Raw genomic sequence first — 16,259 nt, 5'->3', positions numbered from 1 at the left:
AGAAGAGAAGAGAAGAGAAGAGAAGAGAAGAGAAGAGAAGAGAAGAGAAGAGAAGAGAAGAGAAGAGAAGAGAAGAGAAGAGAAGAGAAGAGAAGAGAAGAGAAGAGAAGAGAAGAGAAGAGAAGAGAAGAGAAGAGAAGAGAAGAGAAGAGAAGAGAAGAGAAGAGAAGAGAAGAGAAGAGAAGAGAAGAGAAGAGAAGAGAAGAGAAGAGAAGAGAAGAGAAGAGAAGAGAAGAGAAGAGAAGAGAAGAGAAGAGAAGAGAAGAGAAGAGAAGAGAAGAGAAGAGAAGAGAAGAGAAGAGAAGAGAAGAGAAGAGAAGAGAAGAGAAGAGAAGAGAAGAGAAGAGAAGAGAAGAGAAGAGAAGAGAAGAGAAGAGAAGAGAAGAGAAGAGAAGAGAAGAGAAGAGAAGAGAAGAGAAGAGAAGAGAAGAGAAGAGAAGAGAAGAGAAGAGAAGAGAAGAGAAGAGAAAAGCCCTGACAATTTCTCACAAGGTTGGAATAAAATAGGTGACCTTAACAGGCTAATCTATGAGATATAGATTAGAATTTTTAATCAAGACCTCCATGGGAAGTTCTCTCAAAACGAAGTCAAATTTGCATCTTATTAGAATGTAACTTTTACTTTCTAAGATTTACTTTATCCCAAAGAAATGGCCCCATTTTCACCCTATCTTAAAAGCTCATCTAAATGTAAATATTGGCAAAAATTAGTTGGATTGAATCCATGCCCTGACTAGTCAAGAAGCAGCAAGCCTGGGGAACCATGAATCTACCTCTAGGGTTTCCAACAATGGAACCCCCAAACACAATGGAAGAGCAGTCAACGGGCATATTCTGTGTAGGTCCACAGAGTCCAGCCCATCTCCCTCCGCCCAAGGCCCCTCACACCCAGAGTGTTGTCTTTGGTCCGAGGGCACGCAGGTAAGCTGGAAAGCTTGGCCAGCAGGAAGGAGCCCGAGCCCAAAGCCTCATAAAGATGACCTGAAGGCACGTTTGTCTAGAAGAGAGAAGAGTGAAGGAGCCCTCAATGGCCAAGGGACGCCATGATGCCAGAAGGCATGGACTTTTGGAGAACTGGCTAAGGATGCTGAGCTGGGGCTGTTTTACCTGGAGGAAAGTCGGTGAGTGAAGGATGGCCGTTATCTTTAAGCAATACAAGGTCTGGGATGTAGAAGACCAATTAGGCATTTTGGGCTTGATCCCAGAGGGCAGAACCAGAATCAACGGTCAATCGTAAAGAAGCAAATTTAGGCTTGACCTCAGGAGTGATTTCCCAAGAGAGCTACTACCCAAGAGGAGGGACTGCTGCCTCAGAAGGTATCAGGATCCATCTTCTTCTAGGTCCCAAAACCATCAGTGAAGGCTACTATAGAGGAAAGTCTTTACCTGGAATAATCCTCCCCTCCCTTCCGTCTTAGAATCCCTTGCTCCCTTCAGAACTCAAATAAAACACTATTTCCTACATGAAACCTTTCCTGATCCCCCTACATGTTGCTGTCTTTATCCCCAAATGATTCCATACCTGTTTTCCTTGTATTTATATACATATACATTTTAATGGGGGAAGACAACATGTACACTCTTCTGTTTCACTTTTATTTGTATTTCTTATACATCGCCTATTCCTTGGCACCCGGGCATTTTAAAAATGTTTGCTGATTGACTGACTGATTTGTATTTATATATAGGTGCTTCTGAAATGACTGTCTTATGAAAACCCTTAAGGAAATGCTGGCTCTTCTTAGTAGTGGTGAGGTCCCCATCATTGGGGGTCTGCAAGTGGGGATAGATCCCTTGTTGGAAACGTGGTGGGCATGGTTCACAACCCTGGAGGGAACAAACACTTTCTATATTCTGGACACTGAGAAAAAATGACAAAACAAAATAATCCCTGCCCTCAAAGAGCTTATTATATTTTGGGTTCAACTAGGTAACCCCATTCCCCTCTTTGAGATCGTAGAAATTCTAGGAACCCCTTGTTTGACTCTACCCCAGAGAAGTTAAATGACTTTTCCATCATGACCCAGCTTGTTGGTTTGAAATGTGAGCTTCTATACCTTGAGATCCAGGAAGAAGACAAATAAATGAAGAACCTGTCATAAAAAAATCCTGTGCCAGGAAACGAGCCAAGCACTGGGATAGGAATACCAGAAAGCAAGGCTGCCCTCAGCAAACTCCCATTCTAATAGGAGATGAGGCACGAAGGGAAGAGGCCTCACATGGTTGAGGCTATGTTATGGGCATTATAAAGTTGGCCTAATGACTGTTCTCAGAACAAGAGCTGGAACATGGTCCAGGACCAAGTCTGGCATGGACAAATCTTGGAAGGGCCGAGACCAAGTGAAAACTCATCCTTCCCAGCCCAGGATCTCCCCAAGTGGGAACTGAGACGAGTCGATGCTCCTGAATCATCAGTAACCAAACAGCCTTCCCACATGGACGATCTCATGTTTCCCCTTAAACCCGCTGCTAGAAGAAAACATCCCATTCCTATCGGGAAGAAATGCTCCCAGCCAATTCTTGCCGTCGCAAACTTTCTTCTCAAGTTTGATTTCATAAAGCTGCATTCTTCAGCAGCAAAGTATACGAAATTAATTAAACGCAGAGGGATGATTATCTGGGTAACGACCTCAGGGAAGAAGAAAAGCAATTTTCAGTCATAGGAGGCCAGCAAACAATAATTGCATTGGGCCTGGGGTCAGAAGGCTGCCAGTCCCAAGTGTTTATCCATCACAGGCCAACAGACCCCCAATCAGGCATCGGCAGCTTCGAATCTTCTCTGTGCTGAGATACTCGTCTAAATAGAGGACAAAAGAAGATGAGACAGAACCAAGGAATAACTCTCATTCCATATCCTTGTTTAAAATCTCTGTCGTTGATTCTAATAGATCAGAAGCCTTCTTTCAGGGAAGTCAATGGGGAAGGGAAGGGGTCCTTCCCTCCGGGTGTGTGTGAGGGGGGTCTACGGGGAAGGAAGGCGACACACGTTCAGAAACAGTGTGGAACGGGGGGGAAAGCCCTGACTCTGGTGTCAGGAGTGATACTGAAGTAAGCCATGAACACCTACAGGGTACAAAAAAGAAGCCACAAATAGTCCCTGCCCTCAAGGGGCCCCCAAACTAATCTGTACAACAAACTATGGTCAGGGTAAATGGGAAAGAGGAAGAGAGAAGGTCCTGGCCAAAGAGGGGTCACGCAAGGTTTCCTACGGCAAAGGGAATGTGAGTTGGGACTTTAAGGCAGACAGAGCGGAGGAAGGTGAGCACTCCAGGCAGGGAGGATGCCTGAGCCAAGAGATGGAGGGTCTTGTTCTCAGAACAGCCAGGAGGCCAGCGGCCCAGAGAGTCTGGGAATAGCAGGGAGGACCAAAGGAAAGGGAGGAGGAGGCTGGGCAGGGAGGCCGAGCAGAGCATCTTCTCTGATCCTGCAGGCCAGAGGGAGCCGATGGGGACAACAAGGTCAGGCCTGTATTTTAGGAAAACCACTTTGGAGTCTGAGGGAGGATGGCCGGGAGGGGGAGAGCATCGAGGCAGAGCCTCCCCTCCTCCAGCAGCTATTGTGACGGTCCGGGTGGGAGGGGCTGGAGAGAAGGGGGTGTGTTCAGGAGATGCCACGAAGGTGACATGGACAGGACGTGGCAAAAGCCCGGATATGGGGGAGGAAGAGAGAGGGAGAAGTCCAGGGTGACTCCCAGGAGGTGACTCCGAGCCTGGGAGGACCAGGGGAGGGAGGAGAGGCTGCCCTTCCGGGGGGAAGACAAGGAGCCCCACTTTAGACACGGTGAGGTCTGAGACGTGTGAAGCTGGCCCAGACGTGAGCCTGGAGAGAGGCCAGGCAGGAAGGGCAGCCCAGAGAGGGCCGTGCGATCCTCGGGAGCCCCAGAAATCACGCAGGACTGCAGAGGGAAGAGAGCCCAGGACGGAGCCCAGAGGGAGCCTGCAGCAGAGGATGTGGCCGGCGGGGACGAGGCTCCAGCAGACCCAGAGAGGGCGGCATCCCGGAGGAGATGACGGACGGCGTGGCAGGGCGCAGAGAAGGCAAGAACGAGGCGAGGGAAGGCGGCGGAGACGCTGCTGGACACTCTGGAGAAAGCCGTCTCGGTGGCATGACGAGGCCGGAAGGCGGACTGCGGCGGCGCGAAGAGGAGGGAGACGAGGGAAAGCGCCGACAGCGTGTCCAGGGCTCAGCTCCGAAGAGCAGGAGAGAACCAGGAGATGGTTAGCAGGGATGGAAGCGCGAAGGGAGGACTTTTTCCAGGATGAGGGAGATCCGGGCAGCAGGGAACGAGCCAGGAGAGAGATTAAAAGGAAGTGACGGGGGGATGCCCGAGGGGCGCTCGATGGGAGAGAGGGGAGGCCGTGGCCTCCCCTGAACAAACAGAAGGATGAGCCTTGCTCAGGAGGAAGGGGGTGAAGGAGGGCAGTGGCAGAAGGCCCAGAGCGATAGGCTCTAGAGAAACACGCCATGTCTTCGGAAACAAGAGCGGAGAACGGGGGAAAAGTGCCGACGGGTGTCAGACGCCCGAGATTCAGGCCCTCCTCGGACGGCCTCCTCACGTGTCTGTCTAATGCAGGGGCGGGAGTCGCTGGCCTCGAGGCCCTGTCCGGTCCTAGCCCCATGGGGCTATCGAAGCCTACATCGGTTCATTGAGGACGTGACAGAAATGATCAGAGCCAGCAATGACACGTGGACGAGCAAAAGGCAAAGACCATTTTTTTATTTTAACTTAATTTTTACTTTTAGTTGCTCATTCTCTCCTTCGCTCCATCCCACCCATCAAGAAAGCAAGAAAAAATATCCCTTATCCAGGAAGGGTCATGCAAAAAACTTCCACCTTCGCCGTGTCTCCTCGCCGAAAAAGAGAAAAATGAAGCGAACAAAGCTTAGTTTTTAAAAAAATCTCCATCTCCATCACCACCACCCTTTCTCTCTACAACATTCTCTCCATTCAAGTAAGCAGGGAAATGAAGGGGAGGCGTGAAGAGGGAACGGAAGAACTCCGGACAATCCAAGGGGCTGAGCGGCCCGGCTCCCACCAGGCAGGGTTCACACCTGAATATCGGGGAATTGTTCTGGTGGCATCAGTCCTTCTTGCCGGCTTGCTGGGCTATTAAGGGGATTAAAAATCTCAGCGCGTCGTTTCACAATTTCACCAGGAGCAGGGAAATCCCTCTGGAGACAGTCGTCACTGAAACACCCTTCCTGCCTTTCTTGTATTCTTAGAAGAATGCTTTTCCCCCAGTGGGGATTGCAGGCTGCTTATCAGAAAATTAAACTGCCTCATTTCCCCAAAAAGGTCCATTTGGCTTAATCGCTGCTGCTCAGGCTGTTGTGGGGAGGTATGTGACGGCGGGGGGTGGCCCGGGTTGCCCTCCAAGCCTCCTACCCCATCTTCCTATTAAATAAAAGACATCGCTCCCCTCTCACACAAGCTATTCCTTCACCAAATGGAACACACCAAGAGCTCTTCTGATGGCTTCAATCGAACCCAGCATTAGCAGCCTGAACTATCTCTCCACTAATGAGGAAATGGAGATCTTAACACATTTCATGATGGAAAAATATTTCATTTTCACATCGAGCAAGTTCTGTCCCCAGCAGAATGAAGTGGTGAGATCGCTGCTTTGGATAACAGCCGAGTCGGAGGATCTTTGGACTCTAGCTATTAAATATATACTAGATTGTAAAGCCTTTATTCTGCCGGAGAATGGAGACAGAATGAGCTCCAGAAAAGCATTTTCCAAGATGTCTATAAATGTTATCTGATTTGCTGAGGGTAGGAGGGAAGTTGGGGGATGACGAGAAATTGGAAAAAGGCAAAGGATCGCTCAGAGTTTCCCAATTTCTCTTCCCAAATGCTAAGGATAGAGCCATATACACTCTCTTTATAAGAGCATCACACTTCAAATTCCTACTTTTTGTACCCAAAGGATTATCGTAGAACAATTGGATTCCAAAAATGAGTGGAATTATAGAACATGTTGAGATACATGATCTTCATAATTATAGCTAGCATTTCTACAGCATTTCCATGTACTGGGCACTGTGATACGTGCTGGGCAACTATTATCTGTCTCATTTGATCCCTACAATCCCAGGAGGTAGTTGCTGTTATTATTCCCATTTTATAGTTGAGGAAATTGAGAAACGGAGGTTAAGTGATCAGTCCAGGGTCATTGAGCTGGTAAATGTCTGAGGCTAGATTGGAACTCAGGTCTTGCTGATTCCAAACCCAGTGTTCTGTACTCCTCACTGCCTCATATTCAATCCCTTTTTCTCAAACACCAAACGATGAGAAAAGAAGGTACCTGTGTAGAGTGTCCTAGAAGGAGAGACACACACCAGTAGAGAAGAGATGCAACTCACACCTCCAGCACAGCCTGGTGCTAAAGCTGCTTCTCTTCTCTTGGGGTCCACATATTCTCCCCACAGGGCAGGTCACTTAGCTGGGAGGTTAGAGCCTGCTCACTCTACCCCTGACTCTCTGGACTTGCTCTCTGCTAAGCAGGGCACACTCAGTTCTCTGGCACCTCTTATCAGGCTTGTGGCCCCACTCAGGGACGCCAATGCCAAGAGAATTTCCCCATCCATCCCAGAAACAAAGGGCAGCTGCCTCTCAAGGACTCAGGTCTTCTTCAACAGTTCACCCTCTCTCCACTCAACTGACAAAGCTCCTTCTGTCCCCTTGGTCTCCCTAGAGAAGGGGTGCTCCTGAAAGGACACCGGAGTATGATCATTCCATCAAGAATCCAACTAAAGGAATTTCTCATTCCTTCCAAAGGAATAGCTTTGTCCCCTCTTTATGAGCTAGAAATGGGTCCCAAGAAGGGTGAACCACTCCAAATTTTATTATTTACATGACAAAAAATTTGAATATCTTCATGTGCTTCTATTGTGTGTCTTTCATTCTATAACTGCCTCAAGTAAGTTAAAGAGGATTGAGGTAGGGGTCCCTTATCAATCATCACCTCTACTCCCAAGGAAGGAGAAAAGGGAGGGGGAGATTACTAACTTAACCAAAAGGGCTCATTTTCAAGTCAGATCCTCATAGATTCTTTTTAAGATTCTTTTTTTTTTAAAACCCTTACCTTCCATCTTAGAATCAACTGTGTATTGATTCTAAGGCAAAAGAGTGGGAAGGGCTAGGCAATGGGGGTTAGGTGACATGCCCAGGGTCACAGAGCCAGGAAGTGTCTGAGGTCAGATTTGAACCCAGGATCTCCTGCTTCTGGGTTTGGCTCTCAATCCACTGAGCCACCTAGCTGGCCTCTCTTTTTAAGATGCTTTAGCCTGTTGCTGACAAATGTAAGGGGGGGAAAAGAGATTTTATGGGTTCAATATATTAAAAGATGGTTGCCAGGGGAAATTTCCCCAATTAAGGAATAATCTCAAGTCAAAATTGACTTTTATGGAAGTTTATTTACATGAGAGGGAGAGAGAGGAAGTACAGAGATTAGAATCTACCCCACTGATTAGTCCAGGTAGATCTTAACCCTTAACCCAGGGTTAAAGGGCCTGAGGCCCAGAGGTGAATGGAGCAAACTCCACTCACAGAGTCTGTAAAAGGAAGTTTCCCAATAGAAGTTCAGGAAGATTCAGTCTTTAAACTCACCACGTGGAACAGTCTCAGTCACGAACCAGCAAAGCTCCCTCAGATGTCCTTCACCAAACCAGCCTCAGCCTCCCTCACTCCCTCTTTGGAAGGGGTCACATATATGTCACTTCCAGCACCTTCCCTTAGCCTTCGTGACCAATCACAATAGACGCTTTCTCATAGAAAATGTAGGGGGCGGTGCGTTGATTCAAATTCGTTACTCAGGCTAGCACACATGGGTTAGGACCTCCCAGAATTGGAAGGTGTTCTCACCTTTGGTGATTAAATTTAAAGATAGGCAGTGTAGAGTTAATCTAATTATCACACAGTATTTATATAGGTATAGGGCTTTTATAAAGATACAAATAGCAAGGGGTATGTAAAACCTTAAATTCTTTAACATCTTAAGGAATGATGGGTTCCTAAGTTTTAGTCCTTTTTATATCTCCATTGTTAATAAGAACCACAAGGCTTTGAGCTGGTTTTCATTACACAAACTAGTTACTGGAGAAGCAAAATTTAGAAAGGCGTGCTCAAGTATTGAGATTTGTTTTGCAAAAGATTTTAGCAGAAATTTCTACAAGTGATTTGGAACAATAGAATGAAATTTATTGAAGAAGAGTCCCCTTCAGAGCTCCTTGAAAATCAGACATATTCCAGAAAGTCCAAGAGAAGATGTTTCCAAGGACCAGATGACTACGTGGGGTATCTGGGATCAAAAACAAAATGTGCTGATTAAATGGATATTGGGGATGGATTACCAGATGACTTGATGTTAGTGAATACTTATGATCATTATTGAATTACTTTGGCTTTTTCACAGTACCTATGTTTATTGAGTTTTCTTGCTTATCTTAATGATCTGTGAATCTCCCCTCTAAAATGAGTCCATGATTCATATTTCATGTTCTTTTTCTTAGAATATGCTCAAAGCCTATCTATCTCATGAGAATCTTTGAAGATATATTTACTATGGTTTGTGCTATGATTAATCAATCTTGTTGCTCTTATCTTAATCAGTCAGTAGAAACTATGATAATAAGTCTACATAAGATCCAACACATTATATTTTTGTGGTTAACTTGGTGAGTAAATGAGCACTTATTGTCCTCTGCTTTAGAATCCTTTTTTTAGACATTGCATTAGGTGCTGAGTTAAAGCCTGAACTTGTACCAGAAAATCTTATATCAATATGTACCATTAATAATGAGCAAATTAAACCTCTTATAGAATTAGCCTATAAATAAGTGATCTATGAGAAACATACATATCTTTCATTGATCAAAGGTAGGAATTATAATAATCAGATCGATTCTCTATCATCTTTTAATTGATCCTATATTTTATCCTGTAACTGCTTATGTCACAGTTCTTTGACTGAGTTTACTTCATAAATTCAATAGACCTAAACGAGCCAAGTTTGGAAATCCAGTTCTACTGCTAATCACTATTTTATTCTTGTCTCAAGGAATTCTGCTATCCTTGGGGGATGGAGATGGACACGGGGGAGTCTGGCTTATTATCTTTACACCACCAAGTGATCCTTCAAGGATGTCTGGTTTGCTTTTCAAATTTTCGATCACTGTCTCTAACAGTGCAGGAAGACTCAAACAATAAATATTTCTTAGTTACAGGAGGGAAGAACAGGGTTGTTGCCAGTGTTCCTTACCAAATTTCCATCTAATTATATTTTCTTCCATAGAGTATGCTATTTTCTATTTTCAGTACTCCTCAAAACCATAACAAAAAGAGTTGTTCCCTTGATCAGTAGTTTTAGTTTTGCTAGGGAAGCTGAGATCATATTTACTGGTAAGTCTGTATTTTGTTGATCAATTTTGAATTTGGAACTATGTGCCTCGGTCTAGTTTAATTTATTTTTTAACCCTCATCTTCTGTCTTAGCATCAATATTGTGTATTGGTTCTAGGGCAGAAGAGCAGTTAGGGATAGGAAATGGAGATTAAGGGACTTGCTCAGGGTCACCCACCTAGGAAGTGTCTGAGCCCACATTTAAACCCAGGACCTCCTAGCTCCCTATCTGCAGAGCCACTCAGCTGCCCCCATTATTATAGTTATTAATAGTTATTAGGAAGAATACATGGAGAGGCAAACCAAAAACTAATTGGAAATTAAATACTATGATTAGTGAAAGAACAAATCATAGAAACAATTAATAATTTCATTGAAGACAATGACAATGATGAGACTTCTTACCAAAACCTATGGGATGCAGACAAAGCAGTTCTAAGGGGAAAATTTATATCACTGAGTGCATATATTAACAAATTAGGGAGGGCAGAGATTAATAAATTGGGCATGCAACTTAAAAAACTAGAAAATGAACAAATTAAAAATCCCCAGATGAAAACTAAATTAGAACTACTAAAAATTAAAGGAGAAATTAATAAAATTGAAAGTAAAAGAACTATTGAATTAATAAAGACTAGAAGCTGGCATTTTGAAAAAAAAATAAAATAGACAAAGTACTGGTAAATCTAATTTAAAAAAAGGAAAGAAAAAAACAAAATTAACAGTATCAAAGATGAAAAGGGAGACCTCACCTCTGATGAAGAGTAAACTAAGGCAATCACTAAAAACTATTTTGCCCAATTATATGGCAATAAATATAACAATCTAGGTGATATGGATGAATATTTTCAAAAATATAAATTGCCTAGATTAACAGCAGAAGAAATAGAATACTTAAATAATCCAAAATCAGAAAAAGAAATTGAACAAGCAATCAAAGAACTCCCTAAAAAAAACTTGCGAGGGCCTCATGGATTCACAAGTGAATTCTATCAAACCTTCAAAGAACAACTAATCCCAATACTATACAAACTATTTGACACGATAAGGAAAAAAGGACTCCTACCAAATTCTTTTTATGACACAAATATGGTACTGATTCCAAAGCCAGGCAGACCAAAAACAGAGAAAGAAAACTACAGACCAATCTCCCTAATGAACATAGATGCAAAAATCTTAAACAGAATACTAGCAAAAAGACTCCAGCAAGTGATCAAGTTATCCATCATGATCAGGTGGGATTTATACCAGGAATACAAGGATGGTTCAACATTAGGAAAACCATCCACATATTTGACCATATCAACAAGCTAACAAACAAAAATCACATGATTATCAATAGATGCTGAAAAAGCCTTTGACAAAATACAACACCCATTCCTATTGAAAACACTAGAAAGTATAGGAATAGAAGAGCCTTTCCCAAAAATATTAAACAGTATATACCTAAAACCATCAGCAAGCATCATCTGCAATGGGGATAAGTTAGAAGCATTCCCAATAAGATCAGGAGTGAAACAAGGATGCCCATTATCACCTCTATTATTTAACATTGTACTAGAAACACTAGCAGTAGCAATTAGAGAAGAAAAAGAAATTGAAAGTATTAAAATAGGCAATTAGGAGACTAAGCTATCACTCTTTGCAGATGATATGATGGTATACTTAAAAAATCCTAGAGAATCAACTAAAAAACTAGTAGAAATGATTGACAACTTTAGCAAAGTTGCAGGATATAAAATAAATGCACATAAATCATCAGCATTTATTGATTGCTCATGGGTAGGACAAGCTAACATAATAAAAATGACCATTCTATCCAAATTAATTTAACTATTTAGTGCCATACCTATCAAACTACGAAAAAACTTTTTTACTGAATTAGAAAAAACTATAACAAAGTTCATTTGGAAGAACAAAAGATCAAGGGTAATAATGGAAAAAAAAAAAACGTGAAGGAAGATGGCCTAGCAGTACCAGATATTAAACTGTACTATAAAGCAGCAGTCATCAAAACAACATGGTCCTGGCTAAGAGACAGAAGGGAGGATCAAGTGGAATAGACTTGGGGTAAGTGATGTCAGCAAAACAGTCTATGATAAACCCAAAGAGTCTAACTTTGGGGACAAAAATCCACTATTTGACAAAAACTGCTGGGAAAATTAGAAAACAATATGGGAGAGATTAGGTTTAGATCAACATCTCACACCCTACACCAAGATGAATTCAGAATGGGTGAATGACTTGAATATAATGAAAGACACTATAAGTAAATTTAGTGAACACAGAATATTAGACTTGTCAGATTTATGGGAAAAGAAAAAATTTTTAAACCAAGCAAGAGTTAGAAAAAACTACAAAATGTAAAATAAATAATTTTGATTATATTAAATTAAAAAGGTTTTGAACAAACAAAAACAATGCAACTAAAATCAGAAGGGAAATAACAAACTGGGAAAAATCTTTATAACAAAAAATGCTGACAGAGGTCTAATTATTCAAATATACAAGAAGCTAAATCAATTGTACAAAAAAAATCAAGCCATTCCCCAATTGATAAATGGGCAAGGGATATGAATAGGCAATTTTCAGATAAAGAAATCAAAACTATCAATAAGTACATGAGAAAGTGTTCTAAATCTCTAATAATTAGAGAAATGCAAATCAAAACAACTCTGAGGTATCACCTCACACCCAGCTGATTGGCTAAAATGATAGCAGGGGAGAGTAATGAATGCTGGAGGGGATGTGGCAAAATTGGGACATTAATGCATTGCTGGTAGAATTGTGAACTGATCCAACCATTCTGGCTGGCAATTTGGAACTATGCCCAAAGGGCTTTAAAAGACTGCCTGCCCTTCGATCCAGCCATACCATTGCTGGGTTTGTACCTCAAAGAGATCATAGATAAAGATTTGTACAAAAATATTTATAGCCACGCTTTCTGCGATGGCAAAAAACTGGAAAATGAGGGGATGCCCTTCAAACTGTGGTATCTGTTGGTGACGGAATACTATTGTGCTCAAAGGAATAATGAGCTGGGGGAATTCCATGTGAACTGGAAAGACCTCCAGGAAATGATGCAGAGTGAAAGGAGCAGAACCAGGAGAACACTGTGCATAGACTGATACACTGTGTAAAATCGAATGTAATGGACTTCTGTACCAGCAGCAATGCAATGACCCAGGACAATTCTGGCGGTTTTATGGTAAAGAATGGCTACCTACATTCAGAGGAAGAACTGCAGGAGAGGAAACACAGAAGAAAAACAACTGCTTGAACATATTGATATGGACACGATTTGAGATGTAGACTCTTAATGACCACCTTAGAGCAATTATCAATAATATTTAATAGGTATTGATTGATGACACAGGAAGAAACGAGAGAAAATTCATGTTGGCTATGGGGGACGGGGGTGGAGGTGGGGGAGAGAGAGCAAGAACATGAATCATGGTACCATGGTAAAATTTTCCTAAAAAATAAAAAAAATTAAATTTAAAAAACATTTAGCTTAATTTTAACTGTTAACAGAAATTATTTGATGAGTGACCCAGCACGAAATCTACAACGATTACATCATAGAACTCCATCACTGAAATGGACCTAATTCAGTGTTGACTTCAAGAGCTAAGTTAGTCCTTTGAGGTTCCTATGATTATTCTCCATGATTCTGTCAGGGTAAAATGGGTTCCTGGGAAACCAGGAAAGGTCTCAGAAACATCATTGTGGATTTACAGTTTTGCAGGAATGTGTGCTCCTAAGCCACCTACACACACACACACAAAAGAAAGGGGGAAAGATAACTGCGATTATGCATTGCAACCTCAAAGGGACAGGAAAAAACAGGGTATTTGGCTGCCTTTCCAAATGAGATTCAGGCCTAAGGTGACTCAGGAGGAAGCCTCCGGCCCCCCCCCCCCATGGAGCGCGGCTTGGAGGTGGCCTCAGCCAAGCTCTGCGGACGACATGGCTGACAAGATCATGTTTCTAAGGAAAGCCCCACATCTGGCCAGACGACGTGCCTGAAACAGTGCAGCACTTGGGCTGTCTCATGTGATGTTCCCACGAATTGAATGAAGCCATTGTGATTCCATAGAGAAATGTGATTTATTTTCATAGCTCCAATTGGGCGACGCTGTTCAGGGGCTGTTGGAGCGTGGGTGGACAGGGACAGCCCAAAGACCAGGAGGGCACAGAGCTGCGACTCTCCCCATCGAGGGAGAAGCTACTGCTTCTGCACTGGCCACAACCCGAGATGTGAATGGCGAGCGGCCAGTGCCTGGTGGCACCCACTCACCTGGGCCAGCTCCGGTATGGAGGCTTCTGCAGCACTAGGTAAGGATGCCCATGCGACATTGGCGGTAGACGAAGGCCACAAGCCGACTGTCCCATTTTTCAGTGGTTCTGTGGAATGTGACTTGGGCCCGCGCCATCCCAGGTTGTCTGAAACAGAGACCTAGAATGATGTCAAGTATTTTCTACCTGCCACATTTAGAGCCCGAAACGCCCACATCGTTCTAGCAGCTTGACCTAACAGGGGGATGATGGCATGACAAGGGACCTCATAGACAGGATGCCAAGAGAACTCTTTCATTCAGGGAACCCGGAACCGGACAGTTACCCGTCCTCAGGGCAGATGCAGCTCTCTATGCATCAAAAGGTTTTATTATCATCTCAAACAGGCACTGGCTGAAGTTTGAGGTTGTTTCACTAAATACCAGAATAAAAACAAATCCTGAAGAATTTTTTCAATGACAATTGACACACCAGCTTGTCTACCGGAATAAGATTTGTGAAAGTAAAAGGATCTTCTCTAAGCAAATATGTGATAGCCAGACTTATTGATGAGAGATGTGGCTGAGTGGAGAAGGTCCTAGCCTCAGCATTAGGAAGACCTGTGTTTGAGTCCCACATACTGGCTCTGTGATCTTGAGAAAGTCAGTCAGGGATAAGGTTTTTTAGATGGAGGAAGTTTCCTCATATTCCATTCAGTTTATTCTATAAACATTTCATGAAGTACCTTCTATGTGCCAAGAACTCTGCTAAATGCTGGAGATACAAAATCAGGAATTTCCTTGGCAAAGCAGTTCTCAAAGCGTACCCCAATAATTCTTGAGGATTCCAAGACCCTTTAGGAGATCTATAAGGCCAAAACTATTTCATAATACAAGACATTTTAAGTCCTAATGAGGCAGTTATCAATAGATATAACCTATATTCAAACAAAAGCACTGGGGAGATTCTCTATAATCTTTAAGAATGTAAAAGGGTCCCGAGAACAAAATACTTGAGAACTATTACACTACACTGACATCCGGGGTCTGGTCCAGTCCTATCCCAATACACCACCCACCTCCGACCCTCCCAACGGTGATCTAATTTGGAAATGTTTCGTGTGAGGACTAGGATGGGAGAGTCCCACCGAACTCCACTCTAATCAGAACCCACCCGAGGAGTCCTGCCCAATTTCAGGTAGTGGATGTTAAGGGAAGACTAGGATACGGTGAGAGGCCAAAAGAACACAGCCAAGATGAGCTCATGGCATCTGAGATCGTTGGCAGGAACTGAAGATACTAAGCCTGGAGAAAAGATCTGGGGGGATTCGGGGTAGGGAGCGGATTAATGGTAGGCACGGGGTACCCGAAGGGCTGGTGGGCGCATTGGAAGCCTCTCCAAAGGGTCTACTATGTCCCAGGGGGCTTCCCAGGCAAGGAGAGCACAAACAAAAAGGTTTATATGCCCATCTCAAGGCTCTCCCACCCTCCTGGCGCCCTCAGGCTAAAGCCATTGGAAGGAGATTTGTCCTCTGTGGAATATGGCAGGAAAGAGAGACAGAGAGAAAGAAAGAGAGACAGACAGACAGACGAAGAGACAGAGAAAGAAGAGACAGAGACAGACAGACAGAGACAGAGAGAGAGGGAAGGAGGGAGAGAGGGGGAGACAGAGACAGAGACAGAGAGAGGAGGGAGAGAGACAGAGACAGAGAGAGAAGGAGGGAGAGAGAGAGAGAGTGAAGGAGGGTGAGGGGGAGAGACAGAGACAGACAGAGACAGAAAGACAGAGAGGGAGAGAAAGGGAGGGAGAGACAGATGCAGAGGCAGAGACTGACAGACAGACAGACAGACAAAATGTGTGTGTGTGTAAAGCTGTAAATCTCTCTCCTAATGTTGGATGAAGCCAGTGTGACGAAGCCCAATGACTTAATCACGTACACAATCATTTTTAAAAGCATCCCTTCTGAACCAATTCACTCACATCCCCAAAGCCCGCCTTGTCCAGATAATCCGAAAGCACTTCCTCAGCCATCATTGCTCCATTACAATATTCTATTTTATATTTCTATAATGATGTAAATAATAGGGAGGAGGTTTTGCATGGCTGCACTTGAAGGAACCTCTTTCAAATTCTCTGCCAACTCAAGAGAGTGAGGGAAGAGGAAGAGAATTGAGAAATATAAAAAAAAAATTTTTTTAATGACTCTTAAAAATATTTTTACATTTAACCAGGAAAAAATAAAATAATAAAACCAAAAGAAAAGACGAGCAGGGAAGAGGAAGGGCTTGGGGCTGGCTTTCCCCACAAGGAGTGGCGTGTGGAGTGAGGAGCAGAGCAGATCTCCACGGGGGGAGGCCTGGGCTCGAGTCTGACTTCTGACGCTGCCAAAACAATTCATGACGGGAGCTGCGGGGGCTGCGCCGAGAACTCTCTAACCTGGTGAATCACTGCTCTGGCAGAACAACACGGTGTAATTAAAGATAGAGACAAATGTACAAAACGAAATCGATTCTCAGACTTGCTGGTAGAAAAATTAATATAATATAATATAATATAATATAATATAATATAATATAATA

General features: G+C 43.3%; 1 protein-coding gene across 1 annotated transcript in view; it reads right to left on the bottom strand.

Annotated features, from left to right (window-relative positions):
* The window catches only part of OSBPL10 (oxysterol binding protein like 10), a 107,410-nt gene extending 91,699 nt beyond the window's left edge, over positions 1-15,711 (bottom strand). The window contains exons 1-2 of the mRNA XM_044678876.1: positions 15,661-15,711; positions 13,703-13,861 (exon numbers count right to left, since the gene is read on the bottom strand). Coding sequence (XP_044534811.1) covers positions 13,703-13,861; positions 15,661-15,711 — 210 coding nt within the window. The remainder of the gene's footprint in view (positions 1-13,702; positions 13,862-15,660) is intronic.
* Positions 15,712-16,259: the final 548 nt, after the last annotated feature.

This window comes from Gracilinanus agilis, chromosome 5 (assembly GCF_016433145.1).
Source record: "Gracilinanus agilis isolate LMUSP501 chromosome 5, AgileGrace, whole genome shotgun sequence".
NCBI lineage: Eukaryota > Metazoa > Chordata > Mammalia > Didelphimorphia > Didelphidae > Gracilinanus > Gracilinanus agilis.
This window is presented reverse-complemented; position numbering and strand designations above follow the sequence as displayed.